The 16120-nt window shown below is 34.4% G+C and overlaps 1 protein-coding gene across 1 annotated transcript; it reads right to left on the bottom strand.

The window, feature by feature from the left end:
- Positions 1–11199: 11199 nt before the first annotated feature.
- On the bottom strand, positions 11200–12577 carry LOC135130595 (protein Hook homolog 2-like). Its single transcript, XM_064058000.1, has 4 exons — positions 12505–12577; positions 12266–12430; positions 12091–12205; positions 11200–11974 (listed from the first exon to the last, which is right to left on the bottom strand). The coding sequence occupies exons 1-4, from the start codon at positions 12575–12577 to the stop codon at positions 11200–11202; spliced, it is 1128 nt and encodes a 375-aa protein (XP_063914070.1).
- Between the last annotated feature and the right edge of the window lie 3543 nt (positions 12578–16120).

Below are 16120 nucleotides of genomic sequence, written 5' to 3'. Positions count from 1 at the left end.
CCTTTTCGTTAAACATATTAACGTCAGCACCCATCTCTACCAGTAATCGGACCATGCCGAAATTTCCCTTTTATAACACCGACTAAGTAAATTATTATTGTATTATTTTCTACTCCTAGCAAATTTTTCCCGGTTTTTATTTTGTTGCATCGGACGGCTAGTGCTAGATGTGTGATGTCGATCAGCGACGTTTCTTTTCGCTCCTTTTTTCTATTAAATATTTGATGACCTGTTCGTGTCCATGATAAACAGCGATTGCTAAGGCCGTTTGACCGTAGTAGTTCTCGTAGTTCACACTTGCTCCGTTCTCTAATGATTCTTTGATGAGCTGGATATTGCTCGTCCAGCAAGGATTCGTCGTGATTCTGAAACATGTAGCGGAAGGTAAAGTAAAGTGAAGGAATGTGTTTACAATCCCGATTTATTTTGGTAAATAAATGCTTGCAAACTTTTGTTGAATTAGAAGTCAGACCATTGGGAAATTTTTTTAACGTCTTAATTTTATTTTGGATACTGTCTTCAAAACAACCTTTCGACCGAAGTCTTTTCAACTCCGACGAACTACCATCTTTGTCGATTAGTAATGTAGCCGATGTTCGACGCAAACAATGTCCTGTGTAGAAAAAGTTTTAAAAATTCAGCGACTTCCTTTGGCGTTCCAAAAACTTCTTCTACGATTTTTCATGCTCGGCTCGTCCTTTTGCTTACTTCTTTTGTCATATGACGCCTGCTATTTCTGCCACAGAATGACTAACTGTGTTGAATAACACTACTGACATTGATGAAAAATGACAAGATAAGATAAAGAATGTAGAAATAAATTACATTAGATTTTGCATGATTAATTCAAAGACGCGATCGCCGAACTTCGACAATGCGACGGAACATTTCGCGACAAATCGGCTCGGGCGCGAATTTCAAAATACGATTTTTAAAACCTTTTTACAGTGAATGAGAGCGATGCAACGATTTCAAAAAATACTGGCCGATAGCCCTCTTCGACCCCCACAAAGGCATCACTCAATAATAGCTTTAAAGTGATCTGGGGAGATATTATAAAATAAAAACCAATTCCCATGTTAATTCCATATATCCAGACTTGGATGCGCCATCCTGTATATTTGCCTCATATACAGCATATACTAAGTGTCCCAGTTGACTCTAATATATGTTATTTAAAAAAATTGACGTTCGGGGGTCCCAAAAAAATAATAAAAAAAATTCTTATGATGTAGATTACGAAAAAGACGTAATTTTATAAAAGTTAAGTTAACAACACTGCACGCACCTAATGCGTGAATACTTCCGGCTTAGTTTCTGGTTTTTTATTAACGATGATGACTGAAATCCACCTTTTATTTTTTTTAGGACAAAAACCATAACAGTAACTGGTAAGATAAAACTAATTTTGGCAAATGACATATCTTCTAAGAAAAGAAAGGGTGGGTGGGCGGGGCTAGTAGCTGCTAAGATAAAACTGATTTTGGCCAATGAGATACCCTCTAAAAGAAAACTGTAGTTTTATAATTTCTCGACGTTTCATGGCCCCTAAACAGTGAAAAAATACGTCTTTCGTTGCCGTATGTCAGTAATTTGTGTCTATGTATATTAGGCGGATTATCTCCAAAACTACTGGACTGACGGTTATCAAATTTCATAGCTACTTTAGCAATATTGTGTGAATGGTAGAACGTTAACCGACATTTGTCTGATCATACTCATCGATAATTTAATGGCGTCACTTCAAAATTTTGTATAGTAAATGCTATTTAAATTTTATAAAATAACATACTCCAGCATTGTGGTTTTATGAATTTTCCCTGATTTTATACCTTAGACAAAAATCAAAATTGTATAAAATTAGCTCACTTTGTGAGATGTGGTTAGAGCACCTGGGGGCTTTTTACTTCCCGACCGGAAGATACGGAAGTATTTTTCCTTACACTGTGACTGATATTTTTTTCTAAAAAACTAGATTTCTTTGATTATACTTCAAGAGAGAGTGTTTCTGAAAATGACTTCAACTTCTTTTTCAACAGAATGTGGTATGTTCAACAGATGCGTTAAAAAGAACACTTTTTACTCCCCGAGCATGAGCTAAGAACTGTAATAAGGCGAATGGCCACTTTCATGTTTTTTCGATGTTTCACGATTATTAGAGTAGGTATATGAAAAAGTAGATCTTGGGTTTTCGATTGTCTCTCTTTCGGTCGTCTGTCGTTTGTCATTTGTATCTATGTTTATTAACCGGATTATGACCATCAGTAATAGCCTGATTGTCAGGTTGATTTTATTTAAATTTTTAAAATTACATACTAATTTAAAAAAAAATCAACATTCTGGAACTATATTTTGCAATTTAATATAATTTAACTTTGAAACTGCAATACTAAATTATCTAAAATCTTGCAAACGTTTTAAGGTGTGCTTAGAAGTGGTAAATCGTTACTTAAAATACAAAAAATGTATGGCGCCGTCCCAAAGTTTTGCCAAATAAATCGTATTTAAAATGGACAAAATTTATGAGTGCATGTTTTGTAGTTTATCAATGTTTTCATGTTTTTACTTCCCGAGCGTAAGCTAAGGAAGTATAGTAATCGTACGAGTGGCCACTTTTATATTTTCTCGACGTTTCATGACCCCTACAGTACTAAAAAACTAGTCTCCCGTTTTCGTATGTCTGTTTGTCTGTCTGGTGTCTGTATACATTTTTATAAGACCCGTAATTCCGAAACTGCTGGACCGACTGTCACATTTTGTATATATATTAGAAATATCATGTAGATGGTTAAATACTAATCAAAATTTTGATAATCATCCCCAACACCAATTTGATGACGTCATTTCAAAGTATAATGTAATGTTTATTTGATTTAACTGTTATACAATAATATCCTCCTATACGTGTGGTGTACGAATCCGCATAATACAGCGTACAGTAACAGTTTATCATTTTGTAAGACATCCTGGCCGTGGTGTAGTGGTTAAGGCTGAGGAATGCGGATCGGACGTCGCGCGTTCGAATCCAAACTTGGCCTTTCGTTTTTTTTTCTCTTTTTTTCTCGCATTGTGTATTATCTATGTTCATGACGCCATAACAAATTTTTTGTTGATGAAATTACCCCACTTTTTCGAAAAAGTGGGAGTCCGCCAGTCTTTATTTAATAAAAAAAATATAATAATATTCAGAACATCCTGTGCGACTGTGGTCGAATCAATAATTTTAGTCCAAAAACAGTTGCTTCATCATCGACATCGAGTTGTCCATTTTGTTAAATAAAAAAGTATCTCAATGGAGTTACGTCTTTTTCAAATTAGATTTAAAAATTTTATCAAAACGTCGATAGCGACGAAACTTGTCTGGTTGATACATTTTGTTTTTACTCTCGAAAATATAAAATAAAATCTCAATTTCTGAAAAATTGGAGCTACGCACTTTGAAAATTACGCCGACGATATTTTCAAAACGCAGCATGATATAAACATTTTTGCGCGTCAATTACAGTTTTTTTTTCTGAGAGGATTTTAGCCATTCCAAAAATTTGCATTAACCTGCTTAAACCCGGTTTAAAATACTTTAGTTGGCAGCCCTAAATGGGATTTGTTGGCCTGTAAATTTCGACCAATTTTTTAGAATTACTTATACATGGTGACTCAAAAGAATTTATGAATGAGTCAATTTATGTTAGCCGTGAAATTAAGAACGGCTCGCCAAATTTTGCCGAAAATTTTGAAACAAAGTGCTGTTACTTTAGTTTTAGACTGTAATGATTCAAAATGAGAAATGGGTCCCCGATAAAGTGATCATAATAATATTGTTATTATTAATATTACTGTAATATCATTGATAACATCATCACAAAATTTTGTAACAGAAAAGCAATTTTCCATTGTTTTCAATGGTATAATATTTGACGTTCGATAAAATGCTGTAAAATTTTTCAAATCGCAGCATTCCACATTAATATTTGAAATATTTAAAAAACAAAATTTTGAAATTTAATACTATTATCATATATTATATATGATACTATTATTTTTTATAAATAAAATGGAATATTAATTAATTATAAACTTATTTAGACAGAACTTTCCTCTCACCTGAAATCAAACTTTTAAACAAATTCAGTGTCTTAGGAAAAAAAGTCGACGAGGATGAGATTCGAATCCTCATAGGCGTAGAGTTCAAGTTGCTCAAATTTAACGCCTTCAGGCTACCGACATGCTTATCGAGATATCGGTTACATGTAACACGTGCAAATATTGCATAATTATTTTGTGAGGAAATCGGTCATTTACTACTGCGGCGGCACCATATGGCTTAGAAAATGAGCAAAGACATCACCTTATAGTGTAGTTGGTAACATACCGGTGGACAAGTGGGAAACGTGTGGGTTCGGATCCCACTGAGGCAGGAGTGACATTTTTGTTTGCTTTCAACACTATAATTTACTATTCTGAAATTAGAACAGTGTTTCTTTTCTACATATACTATTTTTTCATAATTATAGCCTAGATAATTGTCTCACTGGCTAGAATTAAACACATATTTATCAAAAATTTTCAGCCAAATATTGTATTGGTAATAATCTTGGTATGTTCGTGTATTACATAAAAAGTAACAAACAGTGCATAGAAATTACGGAAACAACTTCAAAATGCGCGATGACTTTAATTTACTTAAACAAGTTAGTTAATATGATGTCAAAATCTCCCAAGTTTGTTTGGGAAGGTACAAATTATGCAAATAGACCACACCCTTACAACAATAACAGTCATAATAGTGGCGGTACCTAAGTAATTAAACCGTATTTATTCGTCGTCGTTTAGTCTAGCAAGTCCTGGCACAGACTCTAAGTTTGTTTAACTATTGTTAGGCTGGGATTGTTTTTTGTTATGTTAATGTTATGTTTTTAAAATTGTGGTTATTTTTGACAATAATTAAATATACTTCCTTTATTCTATATTTTAATAATAATAATAATAATATTGATGTTTATTTCCCAACAGACAATAAGTCCAAACAGGAACACAAACATATAATACACGATGCATAAGCAGGTAGAACAATAAGTTAAGTAAAGTACATCGCAATAAACAAAAATGAATAAAATTAAATAAAATAATCTAAAAAATATCATTTGACGAATAAACGTCAAGTAAATTAGATTTAGTTGACTTACACTTAAAACTATCAAAAAACATATCAATATTAAGGTGATGCATAATACAATTATATAATCTTAAACAAGCAATAAGTGAACTGTTGAAGTGGTCTAAGGTATTTTGGATTTTATAGTAGAACATGTTAGGAGTTCTACAGTTTGTCCAAGGAACACAAAAACTTATTTCATTAAATAAATCCACGCATTTGAGTTCACCATTAACAATCTTTTGTAAGAATATTAGCCTAAGTACATTTCTCCTTGCAAAGAGAGGTTTTTCATTTATAATATTTAAAAGTACATTTTGTTCACAGTGCTTCTGCGGGTATGACCCAAACATTTTAAAATACAAGTACTTACAGAATTTCCGATGCACATTTTCAATAAGTTATATATAATTTTGTTGATAGGGACACCATATTACACAACAATATTCCAACTTTGATCTAACCAAGCTAAAGTACAACAATTTAACACTAAAAATATCCTTAAAATCTTTGGTGTTTCTTATAATAAATACTAATAATCTCATTGCACCATTGGTAATGTCTACTATATGATTAGAAAAGGTTAGTGATGTGTCCATAATGACACCTAAATCAGAGAAACTAGTGCATCTTTTAATAACAAAGCCATTTTTATTATCGTGAAATGTTATCATACTCTCTTTTCGTGTGTACGACATAACTGTGCATTTTTTACAGTTAATGTCGAATTTATTTTTATTATTTTATTCAATGAATTTGTCGATGTTATCTTGCAGTATTAAACAGTCTTCATAAGTGCGAATAGTACAAACAAGTTTTAAGTCGTCAGCATAGATGTAGACTTTGCACCTTAAATGATTGATGACATCATTCAAAAAAATAACAAACAGCACTGGGCCCAAATTTGAGCTTTGGGCTACTCCACTATTAACATGAAATGGTTGAGATTTGTAACCGTTGGATTCAACATATTGTTGTCTACCCATTAGCAAATATTTCACAAGTAGGTAATACTAAATGATCACACAATCCAAATTTTTCAATTTTATGTAACAAAATGCAATGGTTGACTTTGTCGAAAGCCTTGCTTAGATCTGTGTAAACCACATCTGTTTGCAGTCTATCATCTAATGCTTTAGATACAAAGTGCGTAAACGAACTTAAGTTTGTTGCAGTAGATCTGCCCCTAATGAATCCGAGTTGGTCAGGTACTATATATTGGGACACATGAGAATAAAATGTTTCTGATATTATAGATTCAAACAATTTAGCAAAAGTACAGAAGAGAGTAATTGGTCTGAATCCGGATACATCACTAGACTTAGGCACAGGACAAACACGAGATATTTTCCAGTATTGAGGATAAGTACAAGTTCCAATAATTAAATTAAAATTATGCAGCAATGGTACAACAAAACAGTTAATACAGTCAACAACAATGAATGCTGGTACGTTATCTGGACAATTCGCTTTAATCTTCTTAACAGCTTTCATAAGTCATTAACTTCACAGCCTTGAATACCACTATTAACAGATCGACAACAATATTTATCACAGAATTTGCAAGCCCTAGAACCGGTATCACAGTTGATACCACAGCAATGTTCAATGTTATCACGGCTGAAAACACTAGCAAACTGTTGCGCGAAAGCATCTACTATTTCTTGCGGCGAGGTTAACGTCTTTTCTCCATCATTTATAATTCTCGGTATACTACTACATTTCTTCGTCATATTAATCATTGACAAGAATTTTTTAGTATCATATTTAATTGAATTTTCAGAGTTCTTAATGAAATTTATATAATCTTGCCGTAATGCATGTTTAATTTCCCGTCTAAGGTCTCTAAATTTATGTAAATGGTATAGTAGTCCAGATTTTCTATAATTATTCCAGTGTCTTTTTTCATCTTAATAAGATCTATGACAGTTTTAGAATACCACATCGGATAGTAACTTTTTGAGCTTAACTTACGTAGTGGTATATGCCGTAAGAACACAGCATTTAGAAGTTGGTGAAGGTGATATGTAGCGTTATCAATATTAGTAGACTGCAATACACAGGTCCAGTCTATGTTTAATAAGTCCATATACAAGGTTTGTAGATTAGCTTTACGGAAGTTGAACACAAAATGATCTTTCTGGTCAAAATTTGGTTTTTTGGTCTCACTCAGGGAAACAATAATATCAAGGCAAGGATGGGTCAAATCTTCAATGACTAGTGGTTCTCGTGCCTCCTTATTTCTGCAGAGATGTGATTTGTACTAATAATTAGGTCCAGAATTCTACCATTGGCATTCAGAATATTGTTATGTTGTGCGATGTTATTTAAATTTATAAAGTGAGCATAAGTATTATACAAATAAGTTGATTTTGCTCCCGATATACAATCAGTAAGTTCAGTAATATTGAAATCACCTGCCAGTATTACAGGTTGACCAAAGTCAATACTTTGCTCAAGATACTCAAATAGTTTCATGTATTTTGCGCAGGAAGAAGCTGGAGGCACATAGACAACTAAAACTGACAGTACTAGATCATTTAAAATCACTTTTATACCGATAAGTTCAATATTGTTTGGAGAGTTAGGTAGATTAATATTTTTTACGTTCATGTTATTGTTGACAGCTATCAACACTCCTCCTCCTCTACCACTTGTACGATCACATCTAAATACCTCAAATTTTCGAGGAAAAAGTTCATTGGAGAAGACATCTTCATGCCGCCAGGTCTCAGTTAATAATACCAGATCTACATCCGATTCACAAAAATTAAGAAAGAAATTTTGAGTTTTTGTATTTAATTCTCGTATGTTGGTATAATATATTAAGACTGAATACACTCTAATTGGTTGTCTCTTGGGTATTTACTTGTTTTTTTGTGTGATGATTTTTGGCAGACTATTCACATATTTTAATTTTAGATTTACCTCACCATTATTGGTGCGAGTTTTGAACTCCTTACGAACTAGATACGCATTATTCTGTTGTTGTCGAGTAAGGTCTCTATTAACATAAATTTTATTTGTTATTTTGTAATTTGCAATTATATTATAAGCAAGCAGCCTTAAAGGCCCTGGGCTTTTTTAACAATAATTTTCCATTTGTTCCTGTCGGCTGCTTTGGATCTCCAATCTTCAATGCCTAAGTTTTGAAGATCTTTTCGAACATCGTCTATCCACTTCAGTTTTGGCCTTCCTCTCTTTTTCTTTCCTCCTTTTAGGCGGTCTAATACTTTCCCAATTGTCCTTTCCTCTGGTGCTCTTCCGACGTGGCCTAGCCATTTTAGTCTCTGTGCTCTGATTATCTTCGTGATTGTTGGTTCTCCGTATATTTCCTCGATCTCTCGGTTTGTTCTTCTTCTCCATCGGTCTAGTTCTTTTATACCTCCATATATCTTTCGTAGTATCTTGCGTTCCCATACTTCCAACTTCTGTTCCTTTTCGTTCGTTAGCGTCCATGTTTCACTAGCGTACAGGATTGTAGGTCTTACTATTGTCTTATATACTTGTTTCTTTGTTCGTCGTGTTACATTCTTACTCCTCAGAAATCTGTTTAATCTTCCTAGACTCTTGTTTGCTTTCGCGATCCGTTCTTCTATCTCTTTTGTTTGTAATTACTACTCCTAGATATTTGAACCTATTTACTTCTTCGAATTCGTATGTTGTTCCTTCTTCTGTAGTTACTTTCAGTGGTTTTGCTGGGGTTTGTTTTGTTTCCATCTTCATAAACTTCGTTTTCTCTTGGTTGATCGCTAAACCCATTCGTTTCGCTTCTCTGATTAGATTTTTTGTCATTTTCTTCATTTCTGCTTCTGTTCTCGTTATACATGTCACGTCATCTGCAAAGGCTATATTTTGGTGTCTTTTTTCGTATATCCTGCTCGTTCTGTGGATGCCACTTCTCCTTATTATTGCTTCGAGTACTAGATTGAACAGCGTAGTTGATATTGGATCTCCTTGCCGGAGTCCTGTTCTTACTTGGAATGGTTCTGAGAACAGACCATTTATCCTGACTCTGTTTCTGGTGCTCTGCAGGGTCATCTTTGTCAGTTTTATTAGTTTTCTTGGGAATCCCAGTTCTTGCATGGCTTCTAACAGTTCTTTCCTGTTAACCGTGTCATAGGCTTTTTTTAAGTCTATAAACAGCAGATATAAGTTGATTCCCTGTTCGTAATTTACTTCTTGTAGTTGCTTCAATATAAATATCTGGTCTACAGTAGATCTATTTTTCCTAAACCCTGCTTGATATTCTCCTACTATTTTTTCCATATGCTGCTTTAGTCTTCGGTTGATGCAAGTGGCCATTACCTTATACGTTACGTCTAGCAGCGCTATTCCGCGATAATTTTCGCATTTCGTAATATCTCCTTTTTTAAATATCGGGCACAGTACTGCTTCACTCCATTGTTCTGGCATTTTTCCTTCCTTCCAACATTCTAGCACTAGTCGATGTATCTCTGATGCTACTGCTTCTCCTCCGTACTTTAGCATCTCGCCCTTTATTCCGTTTCTACCAGAACTTTTGTTGTTTTTCATCTGCCTTAGTGTTTCTCTGATCTCTCCTTCGTCAATTTCTATTGTTACATCTGGGTCGTCCGAGTCGTTCCCTCTTTCGTTCGTATCTTGCTGTGTATCCTGTTCGTTTAGCAGCTCTTCAAAGTATTCTAACCATCGTTTTATTCCTGCTTGTTCGTCTCCTATCAGGTTGCCGCCCTTGTCTTTACAATATATTACTCGTGGTTGATAGCTTCTTTTCTCTTTTTTCACGTTCTGGTAGAAGTTCCTTATTTCATTCTTGTTGAAGTTTTCTTCTATTTGTCGTATTTGTTCTTCCATTTTTGCTCGTTTCCTATTTCTGCATATCTTCTTGTACTCTTTCCTTTTTTCTTGGTAATCTTTTTGGTTCTTCTCATTTTTTGATTTTAAGTATTTCTGTCTGGCTGACCTCCCCGCTTCTATTGCTTTTCTACATTCCTCGTCAAACCATTCGTTTTTATTTTTATTGTCTTTTTTGACGAACCCTAGTACTTCTTCCGAGGTCTTCCATATGTTCTCTTGTAGTTCTTCCCACCTCTCTTCTATAGGTATGTCTTGCTCTGTTGATCTTATTCTCTCATTCATCTTTTGTTCGTATTCCTGTTGTACTTCAGCTTTCTTAAGTTTGTTTACATTTATATCAAGTTGCGTCTTCTTTCCTTCTTTTTTCTTCGGTATTTCTTGTTTGAGGTCTGCTCTTACTAGAAAGTGGTCTGAATTCGCTTCTGCTCCCCTGTAGCTTCTTAATCTGGTTATTAGTTGGGCATCTCTCCTTTCTACAAGTATGTGGTCTATTTGGTTGACCGTTTTTCCGTCAGGCGACATCCATGTGCCTTTGTAGATCTCTTTCTGCGCAAAGAAGGTGCATTTGACTACCATTTTATTTTCTTCTGCAAACTCTATCAGTTTTTCTCCATTTGGATTCGTTTTTTGGTGTTTGCTTTCTTTCCCGATTGTTGGCCTGTAGCAATTATCTTTACCTATCATTGCGTTGGCGTCTCCTATAACCATTTTAATGTCATGCTTTGGTATTTTCACATATTCTCTTTCTAGTTCTTCGTAATATTCTGTTTTTACTTCTAGATCTTTCTCTTCAGTCGGTGCATGTATATTCAGTAGGCTTATTTTCCTGTACTTACTTCTCAATCTTATATAGCTCATTCTTTCTGAGATTGGTTTGAAGGTAATTACTGCTCCTTTCAGGCTCTTCTTCACCATAAATCCTGTTCCTAGTTCTCTGTTGTCAATTCCGCTATTAAATAATATGTAGCTGTCTATTTCAGTGATGAATTTGCCTTTTGGTTTCGTCTCTTGTATAGCTGCTACATCTATATTATACCTTTGTAATTCTTGAACTATTTGTTTGAGTTTTCCTTCGCTATATGTTCCTCGAACATTCCATGTTCCTATTCTAATTTTCGGGTTTTTCTTTGTCTTCGTAATTCCTATCGGGTCATCCATGAGCTTTGCATACGTCGTCATTGTTTCCCAGTGTGTGGTTTCTTCCTCTGTTAGTTTTTTGGATTTTCTTTGGGGTGCGACGGTGCTTTCACTAATTTGTCTAATTTAGTGTCCCAATGCCAGACTTCTCCCGCCCATATCATCTTTTTGTACCCCACTTTTGCCTCGACTCCTTTCCCTTTTTCTGCTGCTGCTATTCCTCTTATTTTCTTCTGTATCTCGCTCTCTTGTTTGGTGTAATCGCCTTCAATAAACGTTTTTGATCCTTTTAATTTGTTCTTCTGTTTCATGATTGCTCTTTTTGTGTCCCAGTTCTCTATCTTTGCTACTACTATGTCGTATTTTTCGCTGACTAATCTTGGGTCTTGTATCTTAGTTTGGATTCCTACCTTATTTTTTAGGAGTTCTTCAACCTCTGCTGTTATTTCGCTTCCTTGTAGTTTCCCTCCTTTGATTACGATGTTGTTTCTCCTTTCTGCTTTTTCCAGTTTTTCTAAGTGTTGCTCCACTCTTTCTAATCTTTCGGTCAGTCTTTGGTTTTCTTCTCTTAGTGTTGTTACTTCTGTTTGGTATGCTCTTTGGTCTCTTTTCATTTCTGCGATTTCCTCCATTAACGTTTTGAACATATTCTTTACTTCGTCCATGTCTCCTGCTTGTACCCTCTTCTGCTTCCTCTGTACTCTTTGACCTTCCGGTGATGGTGAAAAGGAGGTTTCTCTTTTTCGTTTCTGGTTGTCTTGTTCTTCTATTGCTAGTTTGTGTCCTTTTTCCGGTTCAGGATTCCCGTTTAGCATTCCCTGGCCGACTTTCTTGCTTCCTGTGTATCTAGTACGTTCCTGTGTTGTTTACTTCGTGCCGCGATAAGAACTGTCACCCAGACTATCTCTTCGGAGGTTAGGTTCTTTTGATTCCACACTTTCCCGAATAATTGCTGTCCTTACGCTTCTTGGTGCTTCTTACTCTTATTCCACTTCACTTCTTTGTTTTCTACTACTTCTCTTTCGCTTTTGACGCTCGATATCTCTCGATTTTCGAGTTTGGATTTCGGAGCGTGTTCTGCTTATCGTAGTCAGGACCGTACCATACGTAAATTACTCACAATAATATTCGCTGCACGTCGTTGCCTTTCCTCAAACTCTTCCAGCAATTGATCATCAGTAAAAATACGATTACTTTGACCATGAACCTCATCAGTATCATTTGCTAATTCACCTTGCGTTTTTGTTAATTTCTTTATTTCACTGATTTCGGATTTAAGATCAATAATTTCCTTTTGAAGCCCTTTGAAAATGTCAAATAGGTTGCAACCTTTACATAGATTAAATTAACACAAGAACCATGTGTACAGGATTTACAAAAATCACACTGGATACGTTCATCTTCCTTGATGGATCTATTGCACACAAAGCAAAAGCCACTAATAGGCATTATTACAATCACTAGTAACAATTAAATAAAGGATTATTATCAGAACACTATCTGCTCTATCAACACATCACATATATTATTATTTAGATATATTTGTATTGATTTTCTCTACTCTAAATATTATTTTATAATTTACTGACACATTAATAGCTAAATGGGAGCCAAAAATAAACCCTGAAACAATTTAAATGTTTCGCGTAGGTTTACATTCAGAAATTTTTATTAGCATAATTAATAATTAATTAACGGAATCCACAGTAACTCAAAAACACAAATGGCCTAAAATAATTAAACACAAACATGTCGATGAACGGCTAAAACAACGTTATTTTGTGTGTATTATTAAACAGGTTTTCTGCTGTTATTTTTACACGTGTAGGTATGTTGTTTCATTAATCAATCAGCGAATTAGAGATCAAAAACCGCGAATGCCACATTTAATTAAACTGTGTACATGTGTGGGGACAACAGGTCGAAATGTAATAATAGAACTGAACCAGAAAAAAATAAAAATGAAAATGTTTGCAAAATTTTATCCTTGATTAATTGCAACTAGGTATGTTTTATTGCCTGCTTAGGTTTACCGATGACCCCATTCACAACGCACTTGTTTTCACTCATAAATGATAGCTTTTGAAATAAAAAATGTACTGTCAGTGGCGGATAGCCAAGTCGAGCTCCATTCACTTCCAGCTTGATTTAAATCATTGTTTGAATTCAAAATCGTTTTTTATTCGCGTCACAGAAACCAAGCCAAGTGCAAAAACAACCAGCATCAAGAATAAATCCCCCCTATGGCATTGTTTGGGTTTATTTGTTTAACAAGATTGTTGCGGGTTGTGTGAAATGTAACGTTGTCTTTCTTACAATAAAATATGTGTGTATCAAATTTATAAAAATAGGAAATTCGCTGTTCACACATTTTATGATTTTTATTTTCTGAGCGCAAACTGGCTGGCTACTTTTAAGTTTCTCGACGTTTCATGATCCTTAGAGTGCGAAAAAATAGGTCTCCCGTTTCCGTCTGTCTATTGTCTGTCCGAATTCTTATTAAACAGAATCTGTGAAACTACTACTATTTTTTTTTACAGGTAATTACGTTGGATGATATTCACTCAAGCCAAGTTTTTAAGTGAGTATTAACTACTTTTAATATTAATATTTCTAATAATTTTAACATCAGAAATTAGTAAAGTGAAGGTTGCAAAACACGACTAAAAAAAGCATGACTTAAATATGGATCAATAATTCTTTTTAAAAAATAAATAATGCACCCCATTACGCTGTCTTGAAAATTGATATTAATGAACGAACAGAATAATTACTCCGACTAAATACGTGTTTTCGTTTCGATATTTGTTAAAAGCCGCCGAGCGCGTTCAGGTGCGCTCGTACTAAAAAACGACAAAATACCTAAACCCGAACATGATATCACATTTCATTACCTGAAACGCCTAAAACAATATTTCCGCTGTTCCACGTAAAAAGCACAACGCTAAATGAAATTTTTTGTGTCGATGCCATTAACGTAAATTGGTATGAATATCATCTAGCCGACAATATTCTAAAGCTTCATACGGCGAGCTTTTAACTAAAGCATGCAAATACCGTCACGTAAGCTCGTAAAATCACATATTTGACCTAAATTTTGTCGCATCTACATTCCCATAACATCGGCTCTTTAAGGAAAAGAGGATTTAAAAGTGATCTATGAAGGCACTTGTGATGCGACGATATTAGCTCACTTTTACCTTGAAACCCCAAACCAGTGTCTCGTGAATTTAATACGTTTCGTCCCTTGTAAGTAGATTAGAAGAAACTGAACGGATTTGTTTAATATTACTATCAGTGTATTAATTGATGTTCTAATACCAACGTTGGAAATAAGAAATGGCGCAGTTCTTGTTACCGAAGCGGATGAAATTTCTTGCGCAATTTCCTCTTCAGATGTAACCCAGATAGATAATATCCTATTCTGATTCGGAATATACTAATTGACAAATCCCGGATTTGAAACCGGATGACACCTTATCCTTAAGGATGATCAAGTCGGAATCCAGTGAATAGGGAACCGAAAGGGACGGACAAAAACAGTAGAGATAAATGTGACAGGGGTGATCATTATCTTTCGTATTGCAAAAAGCATCCTCGACCCTGAGGAGTTCTTTTTGATAACGTTTAGAACATTTAAAGGTGGGCCTTGACAATAAGTTATCTTATTATTTATCGTTTCATTTTATAATTTGTAACAATTACATAGAGTGTACTCGATATCAAATGAAATTTTGCAGTTGTAGTAAATGTCGTGCTCAAATTAAATTACTTCCGTGCACTTACCAGAAAAAAGCCACTTTGTTCGATAGAAAGCAATAAAGAAAACTGACGCTTTTCCAACTAGTAGCCATTTTACACTTTAACTATTTTTATTCTTTAACTGAGTATAATAGTATCAATCTCGAGTCATACTGATGGCCACTCAACACAAAAAATTGTACTGGGTGTTGATAACCTGTCACTATATTTTTAATAAAAATTTGCCGCTTCTTTGAGTTTGATAGAGCTTAAGAAAGTTAGGTTATGGTTGATATTTGTGACAGGCGACGATGAGAACGATCATGATCACAACGAGGCGGCAAAATTCACAAAATGTTAAAGCCTACTTGATATCAAATCTCTTACAATATTAACCTTGTATTTGTAGAAAATTGCACTTGGATTTTTCCAAGTTATTATTTTATGTTATCAAGACGTTCCTCCATATAGACTCCTTACGTAACACCTTCAATACTCGAATCTATGAGATTTTTCATACTTTTCTTTCGATTTTAAAGAAAGTAAATCTGAAGCATCTTGTGAATATCTTTATATTTTCGTTAAAATTCAAAAGCAAATTTTGGACTTAATCCTTGGTGGTTTTTAGTATTTTTTTTTAATTTTGATATGAAGACTTGCATATTTTGCTAATAAACACATCAATAAAGTGTGATTGAGCAAATTTTCAATTTTTAATTTCCGAGGGTAATCTAATAAGGAAGTATTACAATTAAGTCCATCTGGAGACTGGCTACTTTCATGTTTCCTCGACGTTTTATGACCGCAAGAGTACGAAAAAATAGGTCTGTCGTTCGTTCTATCTGTGTGTGCCGATTTTTATTTGATAGATAATTTCCGAAACTACCAGATCGATTGTCGTCACATTATATGTGCGCTTTAGGAATATCGTATACATGGTGGTGTCATCTGAGAAGTTTCTACCAAAATAAAACACTAAAAGCCAGAAGATTTTTTCAGGTTCATCCAGCAACAAAATTTATCCTTTAAATTTATCCGAAAATAAAACCAGTAGGGGACCTAAAGTTAACTGCGCACATTTTAACGCGTAGAGTTTTGAAAATGTTGACAATATACCAGTAGAGGGAATTTTCATTTTTAAAAAAGTCGTCTAAAAATTCGCAAAAAATTCGGGGTTGTAGATATTGAGGTGCTGATTCCAAAAATATAACGTGCTTAGAGTCAGGATGCATTATTCGAATGAATTTAGAA

This window comes from Zophobas morio, unplaced genomic scaffold, assembly GCF_036711695.1.
Source record: "Zophobas morio isolate AGI-343-1 ecotype UQ-CSIRO unplaced genomic scaffold, CSIRO_AGI_Zmor_V1 ptg000017l, whole genome shotgun sequence".
In the NCBI taxonomy this organism is placed as follows: domain Eukaryota; kingdom Metazoa; phylum Arthropoda; class Insecta; order Coleoptera; family Tenebrionidae; genus Zophobas; species Zophobas morio.
Note: the sequence above shows the minus strand (reverse complement) of the source record. Positions and strands in the feature narration are given on the sequence as shown.